The following is a 16158-nucleotide window of genomic DNA, read 5'->3' on the forward strand; positions in this document are numbered from 1 at the left end:
ATATTTTTGCGTGTGGGAATAACTATATACATGTTTTTTTTTATCTATAATGTTTGTAATCTATGAAGAAATATTTCGTGTGTGGATATGTTCGCGCGTATTTACTTTAAAAAGGCGAGTGTGTCCACACCGCAAAAATTAATCGTTTACAGTATACAATGTACTCCAATGTAATGACAACACTATATTTATATTTCGATAGAGAGATACATGTTCGGTAAATAAACATTGTTTTAAAGGTTAACTCAGATATTTGTAGATGTTTACTGCTGCAGTCTTCGTATTGATGTTCTGTTAAGTAGAACATAGTGGCATACATGGGGACAACATTCCCTCAAAGGAACACTATTTTATCGTTTCGACGCTTACAACATTAAACTGTTCGTGAAAACTGAAAATGAAAAGAGAATAACTAAGAATAGATATATCTGTTGGTTTGTTTATCGGTAAAGTGCATGTGTAATGGAAGACTGGGAATAAAAACTATTGTCATGTGGTTTATTTTATTGGGTGAGTGATCTTGTTGTGGTTTCTTAATTGGTGGTTTTCTTTGACAATCAAGCATGTGAATCGTAAATCTTGTTTCCTGTTGTAGTACGCTACATACGTAAACCATTTAATCACTCTCCTACACTTGACAATGTTTATGTTTTCCCTTCCTTGTAAGGACGGAGATTTAAGCCTGGAACACCGATAGTGCCACAATTTGAACCGCCATTTTGATCTGCTTAAACAAGACGCAGGCCATCAAGCTATTGTAATACGGAAATGCAAGCGGACCATTAATTACGAGCCACTATGATTCCGTGTTAAACCATAATTTATGAAACTCAGCTGAAATTCTATTTATTTCTATTTTTACTTTTTAGTCCTGAAACATCTTAATTTTATCATATGGAATGCCGTCAATATCTTGTTACAATAGTAAACTATAACGTTAATTATTCGATTTTAATATCTGATATAATGGTATGTTTTCCGGTAGTGTTCATTATAACCCAATACCTATAATATGAAACAAATATTTTTAAGTATAATATTTATTTTAATTAAACAGGAAAATAAAGATATTCACAATATATGGTTGAGCATATAACTTTTCATCTGATAGGATGATGCACAACCCACTCCTTGTCGCAATACTTCTGGCGTTCGCCTTTCCTGCCGCGCCAGCCTCTCATCCCGACGCCATGGCCCCAGAACCTGAGAGGGACGTTGGCCGTGAGAAAAGACAAGCCTCTGACCCTCGTCTGGCTGGGTACATCACACAGGCACTTACGGAGGCTAACGCGGAACTGCTTTACCAGAAAAACCTCGATAAAACTATGTTACAACAAGGTAAACACATACATATCAATAAAACTCAATTATGAAAAATAAGTTATGTTAAATTTTACGCAATCAAGTCTTTAAATCACATTTTCCCCGATTGAAATAAGTGTTTTAGTTTAATTATTTTTACCTTTGCAAATGATGTTTCTTCATTTCTAATTAGGCTTCTCTGTGATAAAACGAAGATAATTTGAGTATGAGGGGTTTAAGTGTGTGGGTTTTTTTTATCTTCAAACGGTATATCAGACTCGTCACTTTTCTTTAAATGTTACTGCTTTGGTTTCAGTGTGTGTTCTTTGTTTATAATATAAATACATGTTGTACTAGTACATTGATTATTGGGCGTCAGCTTTACACATGTTCTAGTTTTTATTTGATTTAAGCCTTTCGACTTATCAGTGTAACAATATACTGGTAAATTGTACCACGTTATACTGAACTGACGTAATGCTAACAAAATATTACCACAGCGACATTGATACAGTAAGAACTCCTCTCCAAAACTTCCCCTCATAATAGGAGTAAACACAAACGGGAAGAGGTCTTAATGTGCTTGTTGCTTTGGGGAGTGTTTGGACGAGGACTATCAAATTATTTCTACAGTGCGACGGTAGTTCTTAATAGTCTCGCACATTCAGATGTTTATGATATTTTAAAGGCTTTCGATCTATCGAGTTTGGCTTGTGAGTCTTGTTTACATTAATTAGAAAGCAACAACACTTCTGAAAATAAACCATGTTGCATCTTAATATCATTATCGGTCAAATTTTCATTTGTACTGATTTACCACACACAGTCGAAGTCGATGTACCTAAAAGCGCTGTTCGTGGACCATACCTTTTCCTTACCTGTTATTTTTGCAGTTGATTCATCAAAAACAATTCACCAGGTCAATGTCTCTCCCAGATTTAGAAAGAGAGTACAGGGTGACGTCATCATGATGTTTCCTATCCTGTCAGTGTCAAGGCAACGCTGCTAACGGCTGACTAGTCATAAAAAAAGTACGTTCGTTGCGATCTTAATGAACTTTCACTTGTTTAAGTAGCTCGGGGTTTACCTGAATATGTAATACACATGTTTAGAGTTTGTTCAAAAGCACCTTGGTGACCTGTTAACTTGTATTACAGGTGTCGATATTCCCTCCGGAAGCCACTCTTATTTTTGGCACCTGGGGCGTTTTTTGTACACCAAAAATAAAGAGGTGGTTGACGTTTTGTCGGACAAGGCTTGGGTCATCGTCCGCGCGACCAAGCGTCTCGTGGAAATGTAAGAATCTCTGACAGGAAGTTCGTACATGTGGTATGACGTTATCAAAAACTTCGTTCCTTCGTATTAAATGGCTTCCTAAATGTATTCATTTGTAGATTGTTTTGTATTTAAATTATATAATTGTTTTTATAAGAATCACATTTCTTGATAAACAAATTAGATAAATGAAATCAACTATATCGATCAAATATTATTAAATTCCAGCGTAATGTTTACGAAATATAAAATGACATCGTCCTAGTCATTTATTAAATTCTAAAAATATTATTTAATCAAATAATATATTTAACAATACATATTACTTTTTGTTTGTTTAAAAATATTCTTAATGAAAAATGATATACTATAATTTTGTATGAAAGGACGGGAATGCCGCTACGCCAGCTTATGACCAATCCTCAGGTTGTAGCCGAATGGCGCCGACAGGTGAGGCCCACATGTCCATTCAAACCCCCAACATGTGACTTGCAGTATCCGTACCGAACTGCCAACGGATACTGTAACCACCTACAGGACACGACACAGGGGGCTGCTCTCACGAGACAACGACGCATGATGCTCAACAGTTATGAGGATGGTATGGTTTATGTCACCGTAATGGAACAATTCATAAAATAAACTCTGTGTTATGTGAAGAATATACCCTATTTGACAAACGTTCGTTTTTGAGGTGCTGTTGCAGGACCTGAATAGTTGCCTATATGTATTCATTTTGTTAGAGCACCCGTCTAGTGTTTGGAGGTTCCAATTTCAAATCCAAGTTTGGCCATTTTGCATTTTCCTCTGCAGTTACTCCGATTGCCTTTGACCAATATTTGGTTCAAAACAGCGTTTGCTTAAATAACAATGGAATACCCCAACATGGATTATCTTCGGCTAAAAAACAATACGGGATGCGTGTGGCAGTACCTAGCTAGATGACTATCAGTAGCTATATATGTAATCTGTAGCTCATTTTGAAAGGTTTCGGTTTCGAATATTTGTAGGCGTTGTTGCGTTTGTTTCTCTCCTGTTGCAGTACTCCGCGATTTCTTACAACAAAAAATATCACAAATCAAACACCAAATAATGTTTCACTTTTAGTAAAATGAGGACCAACTGTGTGTCTATAGAATGATGTGTGGTTGTTGTACTGCGCTGTTGAGAGAAAAAATACATTGACGCACAGAAGGGAAAATATTGTAAACGGCTTTAATTAAAATCCTTATTTTCTTAAGTGCTAACTTTTAAAATACTTTTTGTTTCAAAATGAAAAGGATACGAAACAGGGCCCTGAACAATGACGGTTAGATATATCAATCAATGCATATTCTTAAACAATTATTACATTCCACAACTGTACTTACTGTGGCATACACATCACTTTAAAAGAAAACTAGTTCTAAATATTCAACTAAGGATGAATGGAAAATTTGCGGAAACGACGATTTTTAGAGTTATGAATGTGTCAATTTGATTAATTTTAATCAAACATTAACGCTTGGTATTCCCGACCAGTAACAATATTTTCTTTTAAACCAAAGCTTATTATTCCGAACCTGTTTTTCACGGGGAAATATTTACTTGATGACGCTTTTCCAATGTATTTATCACATTCCATGAAATTTCCAGGTATCGATTATCCCCGGGTTCGAAGTAAAAGCGACAGGACACTGCCCAGTGCTAGACTGGTCAGCAACATCATGCATAAGGCTGGGGAGTGTCCACTGGCCAGCAAACAATTTACGGTTCTGATCATGCAGTTCGGACAGTTTATCGAACATGACGTCATCTCAACGCCCATGATATCAGGTACGTTTACATAAACTATCATTATCACAATTAAGTGTAGCTGAAATATAGTTTTGTATCTGGGTGAAACTATTTTTAGAGATTTCGATTCTTTTTTTAGAATGTAATATGCGCTCAAGGCAAATTGCTTATTTTGTTAGCCTTATTAATGCTACATGAAAAGAAATTTGCCGATGTGCAAAATCCTACGCTGAACATTTTTTTCATTTTTTTAAACGTCCTATTAACAACTAAGGTCATTTAAGGACGTGCCTCCATGTGTGTAGTGTATGCGCGGATCTGATGCCTACGCTGAAAAAAGATCAGGAGAGCGTCTTAGTTGTGGTATATCTATGTCTGTTTCGTAACAAATTCAAAAGCATTCATAAGAGTTGGTTTAATCTCGAATTCTTATTTTCGAGAGTGTCTTTTTAACGACTAACCGTATAATCTATTATTCGCAGCAGTGCTTATTTCCCTGTGTTCTTGGTACAATGGTTCCACGAATTGCGCAAATACAGAACTCGAGAAATTTTATCGCGAAAACAACATAACGCGAAACAAAGCTGCATCGAGTATTCCCTGATTTGCGATCAATGGTAACACTGTACCAGTTGTAATCTCGAAGACCATTTTCACTCGGAGTCTTTTTACTTTGAGTATTCTCCTTTCTATATGGAAGATAAAGCAACCGGAAGGGGATTGTTTCTGCCTTAGAGTAACTTCCCCATCAAGTGTTTATATACTTTTTGCATTCGACACTCATTTTGATGCTATGCTCGTATGCTAATTGTATGATAATATCGGTAAAGTGTAGGCTTTTCGATGTAAACGTCTCGAGTCCGAACCCTAAACTTTCCTTGTTTTGTTTCTTTTATATTTCTATGTTCAAATTTTAAACAACTACAATTCTGTAAAATGCATGGCAATATGTGACTTTTATGGAATATTTCTTAAGTTAAATTTCTTACAATAGTGATACTGGTAATAATAAAGCTTAACAAATGCGTACCCTTAACTTCAAGTTCTTTACTTATCGGCTACATAGAAAACTATAAATAGTGCTAATACAATACACAGACGTCGATATATGTACTGAGCCAGGAGATGGATAGAGGTTATCGAATTTACGTAAAAATACATGTATTACATCTAACACTTGACGCACGTTTGTAAACCATAGAGCTTTTTTTTTTTATTCCGATGTCGTCATTGGTCCCATTTACATTTAAATTTGTTGATTTCGACTAAGATATATACGTTATTATCACAAAGTTATCATCTTTGACATGACGAGGTTTGTTTATAACTGTTACAGGTACCGACGGTGCAGACATCATGTGTTGTGGGGGCCCTCAAAACGTTACTGACAGGAGGTGAGCGGCAGTTTCGTCATATTTTTTGTTTGGTCTATCTTTCTGTCTATTTGTATGACATCTCTCATAAAATAAAGACGCCATTGCATTCAATATTTGAGATGTAAACCTAACAGTACACAAAAACCATCCTCGAATTCCACGAGTTCCGCTCTCGAGATATGTATCTTCTCCACACCCCTGGAATGTATACAATTATCGTGATAATTTATTTGATTTATCACTGATACTGATATCTGCCGACCAATCACTAGGCTGATATCTGCCGACCAATTACTAGGCTGATATTTGCTGACCAATTACTAGGCTGATATCTGCCGACCAATCACTAACCTGATATCTGCTGACCAATCACTAACCTGATATCTGCCGACCAATCACTAGGCTGATATCTGCTGACCAATCACTAGGCTGATATCTGCCGGCCAATCACTAGGCTGATATCTGCTGACCAATAACTAGGCTGATATCTGCTGACCAATTACTAGGCTGATATCTGCCGACCAATTTCTAGCCTGATATCTGCCGACCAATCACTAACCTGATATCTGCTGACCAATCACTAACCTGATATCTGCCGACCCCAATCACTAGGCTGATATCTGCTGACCAATCACTAGGCTGATATCTGCTGACCAATTACTAGGCTGATATCTGCCGACCAATTTCTAGCCTGATATCTGCTGACCAATTACTAGGCTGATGTCTGCCGATCAATCACTAGGCTGATATCTGCCGACCAATCACTAGGCTAATATCTACCGACCAATCACTAGGCTGATATCTGCCAACCAATCACCAGTCTGATATATGCCGACCAATCACCAGTCTGATATATGCCGACTAATCACCAGTCTGATATATGCCCACCAATCACCAGTCTGATATATGCCGACCAATCACCAGTCTGATATCTGCCGACCAATCACCAGTCTGATATATGCCGTTTGAAGATCAGAGGAGCTACATACCGCTGCCACTCGATTCGTTATATCTTCAATAAAGATAATCTCCTCCACCAATCTATTCAGGTTTTGGTAAACGTAAATTGACCATTTTGCATTAAACTTAGACATCAGTTTAGTCCACTTAAATATGATCTTTAAAGAGTAAATCTTGTTGATAGTCCAGTTTGTTATTGCAGCCATCCCTGTGAAAATGCCTATTATTTTTTTTGTGAGTGCTTATTTTTTAACAACGAAAATCTATATGTAGATATCTATGTATATGTATGTATACGTATTACATTAAAAATCACCAGATAGCCACGAAATAATGTCTTAACATACTGTTTTGCGCAGTTTGGCCACATCTTATATATATTTACTAAAATGTTTAGTTGTCTGTTCCGTTCAAAATCTGTCTTTCAACGATGGAGAAGTAATATTCCAAACATATATGGATATAAAAAGAAAAGGGAAAATCCATTGAAACAAAGTACGTGTCTTTCCCGATATTCCCGATATTTTTTTTTATTGTAAATTAACAAATCCTCCAATTTCTATTTCTTCAGAGCTGCCTGTTTCCCGATCAGTATCCCACCCGGTGACGGCCGATTCTCCGAAAGTTGTATGACGTTTGTCCGATCTACTCCAGGCCTCAAACTCAACTGTGATATGGGTAAATACAGAAACCGATAGGACCGGGTGTTCAATTCTTATTGTTGCTTCCTCTTTTATACATGTATATACCTTTTACAACAATTACATGTAAGTAACAAGTTCTTTTTTAACTTATAGCAATCACCGCTCAGGCAGGTGACCAAATACATTTACATGTCGGATTGTAATAAATATAATCTTGGTTTTTTAAAATAGGCACTACCTTGTTTTGTCAATTTTCCTTAACATGTGTCATGAAATGAAACATTGAGATTGCGTAATACTAAAATTTCCGTTTTTATCATACATATATAATCGTCCCTTCAGGTATCCGATCTCCTATGAACCAAGCTAGTGCCTTCATGGACGGGTCCCAGATCTATGGAACCTCGGAAGACGAAACGAAAGGGCTGAGATCGTTTCTTGGAGGTACTTATCTGTCCGATATAGTTTCACCTTATTTTACCACCGAGGTTGTTTTGTTGCAGAGCGTTCTATTAACATTATGCTGTATATTCCTTATTGAGTTGTTCCCCTTTTCACCCTTAATAAGTCCCCGTAAGTCTATCGCATTGTGCCATTTTCACGTCGTTAACTGATAAAATAAATTACTATGACTTCGTTTTCCGCCCATACTTGATGTAACTTGACAGATAACTGAACACCTACAAGGCACTGCTGTTGGTAATATATGTCTAGTTTTTAAAATTCCAACCATGATAAGTTGATTAGCCGAAAAAGTCCTTACGGCATGATTTAACATCGTCTATGGGAATGACGTCAACAGTAAATTGTATGCCGATATCGTAAATTAATATCTCAGTAACATGGACAAATTAAATTTTATCAATACTAAGTATTGAAACAACAAATAATTCTCCAATCAAAATAGGACGGAAAATGAAGTCAGAAAAACTAATTGAAAACGGTTAACATGGAACCCAAAGGCAAAATGACGTAACTTGAAAGACCTAATGGCATGGCACTGTGTAATCCGCTCAGGCCACGGGTTTAAAAACAGTCTTAGCTTTAAAAATATCTTCAACGCTCACAGCTAATTTCCAAATAACAGGTGTATTCTATTCATTCACACAATCCAATAGCAAATAGTGGGCTATATTGACACTGTCCAAATACGTCCTATTACGAGGGCACAGCAATCTAAATAAACAAATTTAGAAAAGGACATGAACGATGAATAGCAAACATGTAGGAGGACTAATCGTGCTTTGCATTAGCTGGTTAGGTCAGCTATTTGGTAGTTCTACCTTAATTCAGACGAAGACACCGTGTCTGATTGAAATTGAAAACAAACTACCGTGATAATATGTAAAATTACCTTCCCGTCACTTTACCACCCAAGGTAGATTAATGACGCATTATGTGTGACGATGTGTGTATCTCCAATGTAAGCTGTTATTACAACGTCTTGGTGGAGTCTATTGTATATAATTGACGTACAATGGTTTGTTTAAAGGACTTTCTGATCAGAAGCGATACAGTTGTTACCTTTAAATACCATTTTTGTTTAAGTTAAGGATGATCACGGAGACTAATACAAAATAAGTGCTTTGTACGAATTTGACGTTTTCGCCATCACGCTTTCACCTTTTTATTGCGGGGCTGTTTATCACAAGGTGTGTTTGTTTGTTAAATGCTAAGCGGTCTATCATACAAGACCTAACTGTAAACAAGGGGTTGGAGATAGGGAGTGACACACGGAGACATTTGAGGCTAACAGACTACATGAATGATCAAATGAAAAAATACTGTACCTACATTGTAACTCAGATTTTTTCCCCTTTATCGCCTTTGCTTTATGCAGTTTTAAACATATCTACTGCAACAAATAGCAAAACATGAATTTGACATGCATTATTGCAACTTACCAAACGCATTCTTAAAAATGCGCAACGGTGCCTCTAAAAACTAAAAAAAAATATAACAGATATGGGAAAATGTTGAGAACATAGTGATAGTGTGAGGTGGATAATGATGATATAAAAAGATAGTAAGATACATGTACCTCGCTGAATTAAACCACAACTTTTCTAAACATCCATCCGAACTGATTATATTCATTTGTGATTTCATCCTTGTTACATTGCTCTTCTCTTTTACCGTGCTCATAAAGGATTCCTATACACTTCTTCGGGTGATAAGCTCATAGAGGTCCTCATCAGTCAACGAGACCACTATTATATACTGTACTTATAAAAATATGAATATAACCTATTTTTGGTTTACATGTATAACAATCGTGATTTTTTTTATTTCATCTTATATAAATCACCCTTGTTGGCCGTGGTGTTAGCGCGCGCGGGTTTTCATGTGGGAGGGCACCCGAGTACCCGGAGAAATCCCACGTAGTCGGGCGGGTGACCCGATAACATTTCACGTTCGACCGGGAAATCGAACCCCGGTAGCCTTGATGAAAGGCGAGTGTGTTGACCACTGCGCCACCCACCACTCGGCCACTAATATATAACTAAAATGTCTTGAAAAGAAGTAGAGAAATAATGTTTCATAAAAGAAAGAAAACAAAATAATCTACATGTATTTGATTTGCCTTTTGTTCAGCCCGGGCACGGTACAAGATAAGGTTTCATTATATACGTAGTTTTGTCGTTTTCTAATATATTATTCCCATTTTTGTTTTCTTATTTTCCTAATTACTTAACATTTTAACGTGCCAGCAGACAATATATTATGAAGCCATTTTTTCTGTGAAATCCCACAGTACGAACCTCTTTCCTGTGTCCCAACAATAGGTACATACTATTTGTTTGTGTTTGAAGCATTTGATTAAAGTGGAGATGGTGAAAAGTATGGCCATTGAGTTTTGCTATCCTCAGATTTATCGTCGGTATTTACTAAAATTGAAATATTATTTAATTATATATACACGTATATTATTGTGTGTTCCTTTATTTACTTTTCCGAGGAATGTTGAAGATGACGACGTTAGGACTTCCCCCACCAAGCGAGGAGGAAATGTGCATTAAGGAGGCTCCAGGCGATTATTGCATGTTAGCTGGTAAGCGTCAATAGATATTGACCGAATGTTAGGTTGTTTTTCTTAAAATTAAATTGAAGGATACATTATCAAAATTATCTATTTTTAGTGATAACAGTTCCGTATGTTGTAATTTCTGCACTTGCTGCTTAGTCGAAAATATCATAAAAAGGCGGATACAGTTGATTTTTTTTACTTAAGGTGACTTCCGGGTAAATCACGTGCCAGGTTTGACAGTGCTCCACACTACCTTCCTTAGAGAACACAACCGCATCGCTAGCCACTTTACTCTGATAAATCCTGGCTGGAATGACGAGCGGACATTCCAGGAAACCCGGAAACTCATTATAGCTATGCTACAGCATATGGTTTTTAACGAACTACTTCCGTCCATTCTAAATGAGGATCATGTTATCAGGTACGATATTCGTTCGAGTACACAAGGATTCAGTGCGACCTATGACCCGGATACAGATGCTTCTATAATGATGGGATTCTCAGCAGCTGCAATGCGCTTCCCTCACACGAGAATTCCAGATGTACAAGGAATGGTCGACGACTCATTTTCTACTCAACGGAATAATCTTATATTTGCAACTTTTGATAAACCAAGGTTCGTTTTGGAAAGAATGGGTCAAGCTTTAAATGACTTTGCCAGGTGGCTTATTTCTTTCCCTGTTATGGAAGACGATAGATTTGTCCAAGATGGAGTGCGAGATTTTCTTTTCCTGGATAATAGAGGTCATAGCTTTGACCTGGTAGCTTTGAACATTCAAAGAGCACGTGACCAAGGTATACCGACATACAACGAGTGGCGGAAATTATGTGGACTCGTTCCCGCAACCTATTTCGCATCCGGGCCAGGCGGACTCGTCGATCATGAACCGGAAGTAGTTCGACTGCTTTCAACTGTGTACAGGTAAATAGAACGTTATACCTAATATTAATATGGGTTCATTATTTAGTATTTTTTAGTTTAAAAAAGAAAAGAAGAAAACCCAAAGAAAACAAAAATTAAAACAAAATACAAACACTTAAAACAAGAAAAAAACATACAGTAAAAAAAAAGTAAAATAAAAACAGACCACGAAAAGTGATATAAAGTTCTAATGTCATACTCAAAAATGTTAAAAAGGAATTTACGATACTAATTTTTCTTTTGTTTTACTGTAAAATATGTCAAAATTGAAAATTCATAAAATATAATATTCTTTGCTTTTTCTTAGATTTAAAGTGGAATATGAAATTCTCTGTAAAACTTTGGTCAAGAGAAACGTTTCCAATACTAAAGTTATGTATTTGGCAGCAAATTTGATTAACTTTAATAAATATTGAGACAAAAATCATATCATATTAACTATGTTGCCAATATCTATGACGACAGTGATGTAGATGACATTGACCTATTTACTGGGGGATTGTCTGAAATAACACTTCCTGGAGCAGCTACCGGACCAACATTTGCATGTATTATTGCCACACAGTTCAGGAGCCTGAAAGTCGGCGACAGGTTTTGGTATGAAAATAAGCATCCGATCACCGGATTTACTGAGGGTAAGTTTCGCACAGACCACGAGTTGATCAAATGCCTTTTAGCTTAATTTAAACCTAACTGGGACATGTAAATGATCTTTCTTAAAAAGTTCCTTAAAAATCTGTCAGGTACGAATAATGAATAATAATTGTTTTTATATTAGTATACCCCGTAACCAAACAAACTACCATGGTCAGTTTTTCAGAATCTGTTTTTCGCTCATTTAATGTCTAGTTGCAATGACGCAAATTAAAGCTCTACGGTAATGATGGATTAATTTCCTATTCGTTTTGCGGGTTAATCTGTTACGGGTAAAAAAATCCGCAAAAATAATTAGAACCCCATGGATAAGAGCGTATATTTAGCAAAAAGTTAGTAAGAAACAAAACAAAAAATGATCACGTCATACAATGTATTAGGATTTTTAATTATCCTTTGTGGGTTGTTCAACAGCTATGTCAAGTTTAAAAATAAAAACAAAGGTGTCTGGCAAATAAAAGAAGACCTATCACGCTACTAGAATTTTGAACAAAATTTTTCAGTAAGGTTTCGCTGGTTTAAACGTTTAGTGCACTATAAACTAAAAAGAATGTAATAATGGTTCACGCTAACCTATTAATATAAGACTGTTAAGCACACTGGCTACGTTTTCAGTGACAATAATTATTAAATGTTATCGCCAGTTCTGTTCAATTAGAACTTCTTTTAAGAACAATGAAGTTAAGTTAACAGTTAAGTAATGAAGAAAGAATTGTCTTTTAAATCCTTGAAATCCGTATAAACATTCAGTATAAATTATGCAGATCTCTTTTTGACTCCTAGATATATACAATTTGACGGACAATGCACGAAAGACTTTCTCGTAAATTCCACTGAGTCGTTGCTTCACATTACATAAAGAAGGGTACACATAAAGAGGGCTAGTATATAGCAAAACTTTGTAAAACCCTTTCGATATCTGGAGCACTGATATCATGACATGGTGTGCAGTAAAGTCAAATAATAGCCTGTGAAATCTAAGAACAATTTATTTGAACATGAAGTAATCAAATTTCTTAAGTAAACATAAAAACTTCATAAAGCTTAACTCATTGAAATTGTATCTTTATTATTTAGTTCTTATTATTTCTTGTTCGAATGTATTGTAAACTGCATGTATAGTTATGTTGTAATCATAAACACCACATAAAGATAATCATACACAATTTGATTTTAATTGCTTAATACAACGTGTATAATCTCATGTTATTACTCAATATTCCACTTACAGAGCAATTGAACGAGATCAAGAAAATCCGACTGTCAAAAGTGATGTGTAATAATCTCGACACTCCCTTCATACAACCCAACGTCTTCCGTTTCGTTGGCAACGGGTTAGTTGACGCGCATGCGTATTTGCTTAAATAAACCTAATGATTTTAAGAACACAGGGATCAAGCTATGAAAATTTAGACACATCACGAATCACATGGTTCTCAGGGACTTGCTATTAGGCAATAGCATGCTATAAATGAGGGCTTTATCATATATGTTTAAATGAATTAGATTTTGGCAGAAAAAACCCAGATGAGGCCTATTAATCCTTTTGTTATATTTTGTTGGCCTTAACATACATCTTTGAAAATAATGCTCAACTCCATTGTATATTTCAGGAACGCTCGCATACCCTGTGGAGAGCTTCCGGACATAAACCTCGATGCGTGGAAAGATGGATCGTAATCTTTTCAAAGAAATATCTGATATTTCAACAGAAACTAAGGAATGCGTAAAATATATGTTATGTGTCTGGAAATTTGGGAGATATTTATTTTACAAAAATATGTTAAATATTTATAGGAATTACTTGACATGTTATGAACACAAGATATCAAAACAAAATCACATGTTGTCGTTTTAATGTCGATACATTTCTACTCTACATCGTGTATATGAAACTGTTTGATTTGTTATGAGAAGTTCTTTTTACACAACCAATAAAATCTTCTATGTGACGTTTCGATGACTTGTACGATATGTACACTGTCACCTTCGATTTGATGGACAACTCGTACACTTGTTACACCTTTGTGTGCATACGCTTCACTGGTCATTTGTCTGATGAAGGTGACAGTGTACATATCGTACTAGTCATCGACACGTCACATAGGAAATGGTATTGGTTGTGTAAAAAGAACTTCTCATAATCCATACTTACGAACCTGAAGAAAATGTTTAGAAATGTTTGATTTGTTGCTTTTAAAAATAAACAGGAAATTATAAACACGATTAAATGTCATTAACATGAGAGTTTACAAACGTTTTATTAATACTTATTATTAAAGACGCTAATCGGACAATATAATATACAATAATGTCAGATACATCGTGATGACAGAAAGTCTAAAACTTTATAATAAAAGTAAATTATTTGTAGAAAATTGTTCCCTTATAAGTTTCGAAAACGAATGTACTGCCAATATGATATCAACTTGTGTTTGGAATGGGAGCCTGGCAACCCCTTACACAAAAGAGGGTCAATATCAGGGACTCGCTAAATACCAATGTATATAAGAGCTTTAATAATGACCCTACTCTCAACTGAACAAACAATTTAATCATGCTAATCTTCCTTCTATCATTACCATGGCAGGTAGAAGAGAAAGTGATATTGACACTGAATTAAACGCTTTTAGGAACATTATGGTAACGTCTAATTCGTGTTAATTCGTTTACCAAAATAAATCGGTAATCGACATTCAAATATTTCAGTTAAAAAATTGGCATAGCTGAACATTTATTGTTAATTGCAGCAGAGATATGAAATACTATTTACAGAACTATCAAGTCAAGTCCATTTCATTATTACATGTACGGAGGGAATACTTGCCTTTTTGAATATATCTACGCTACTGTGTGACATTTAATAACTGTCGGGTTATTGAAATAGCAGTTAAACAATCAATTAGGTAGGGAATGTATCGGTTGGTGACACAAAGGAAAATGTTTCTTATGAAAATGTTACTGTTTCAAATTTAAATACTGCTCTTTATGAACCGAACACCGTTTACCCACACCTGTGTCTGCGCCCCTGGCAATATGTAGTTACAAATACACCTAGATATAGATAAGAAATTGTGTTTGTATAGGTTTTTATCTCAGCACTATCTATCCACAAATCCCTGCCTCTAGGGATAACATAACAAACTTCGTACTCCAGCCCATTGCTTTACAATACAGTTCCGGAATATTTCTATTTGATCACATTTAACATTTTCAGGCTGTTGAAGCACACGTTCTATACTATTACTAAGCATTAAATCTGCTGGCATTTGATATTTGTTGTTCAAATATATAGCTTTTCTATATTCAAATATACAAAACTGAAAAATTATAAATAAAAGAATTTGCTGGAAATACATCAACTTTAATAGGTACCTCTACATCTGCAAAAATAATATAGCATACCCGCTGATTTTTCTAGAATATTTTGTGCACGCAAAATAAAGTTACATTATGAAAAATAAAAAAGCATACCCAAAATATTTCGTACGCCTTATTTGTATTTAATCATATACTTAGCTTCAATACTACATCCATCCCCCTCGCTGCATTTGGTAGGGGGATGCAAAAATTAGTCTCGCATAATCTAAGCATATCTTTTTGCAACTTACAACACTTATTTTACATTTGCAATAATATTTCGCTGTGATAAACAACCCATCTTACTTTGTCAGGTAAAACATGTTTAACTGTTAGTGTCGATCTACATGCTACAGTAGTTTCGCACATCTCTTCTGCATGTTTTTACCTTGCAAATGGCATGCAGTTAAAGCAAAAAGAGGGTTATACGTTATGTTATTGGCTATATCATATTGACGTTACGTTATACCCACCGATACAATGATAACGTAATGATATTTACTTTCTTTCTGAAAGTGTGGTGGATCACCAGGCTAACACTAGGAAATTTCATTAGGATTCCTTACTTGAAGAAATATAGACAATCTTATGTTTATTAGATGGTTTAATACTAGATCAACAGGATAAGGTCATACAGGCTAAAGGAGTGAAAACATGGTAAACAGCAGGTGCGCCGGAAGAGAGATGAAACTAAAGAAATGGAAGGAAAGGTTGAAACAAAATTCATACAAATCAGTTCTGTTGCAAATGGTGAGCTTCTCCTGAATAAATGATCGATAGTTTCATCATAATTTTGGTGTCTTTTCGTTAAGCAGAAGACACAGAAGAATCCTCTTTCCTCTTCATTTCTCCCTAATGTGT

General features: G+C 35.6%; 1 protein-coding gene across 1 annotated transcript in view; it reads left to right on the plus strand.

The window, feature by feature from the left end:
- Positions 1-1112: 1112 nt before the first annotated feature.
- Positions 1113-16158, plus strand: part of LOC110462299 — a 35516-nt gene continuing 20470 nt past the window's right edge. Inside the window, exons 1-12 of the mRNA XM_021516211.1 lie at positions 1113-1338; positions 2460-2598; positions 2964-3178; positions 4213-4392; positions 5690-5747; positions 7261-7367; positions 7676-7777; positions 10293-10385; positions 10566-11283; positions 11749-11918; positions 13169-13271; positions 13551-13613. Of these exons, the coding sequence (XP_021371886.1) occupies positions 1113-1338; positions 2460-2598; positions 2964-3178; positions 4213-4392; positions 5690-5747; positions 7261-7367; positions 7676-7777; positions 10293-10385; positions 10566-11283; positions 11749-11918; positions 13169-13271; positions 13551-13613 (2174 nt within the window). The remainder of the gene's footprint in view (positions 1339-2459; positions 2599-2963; positions 3179-4212; positions 4393-5689; positions 5748-7260; positions 7368-7675; positions 7778-10292; positions 10386-10565; positions 11284-11748; positions 11919-13168; positions 13272-13550; positions 13614-16158) is intronic.

This window comes from Mizuhopecten yessoensis, unplaced genomic scaffold, assembly GCF_002113885.1.
Source record: "Mizuhopecten yessoensis strain PY_sf001 unplaced genomic scaffold, ASM211388v2 scaffold10771, whole genome shotgun sequence".
Taxonomy (NCBI): Eukaryota; Metazoa; Mollusca; class Bivalvia; order Pectinida; family Pectinidae; genus Mizuhopecten; species Mizuhopecten yessoensis.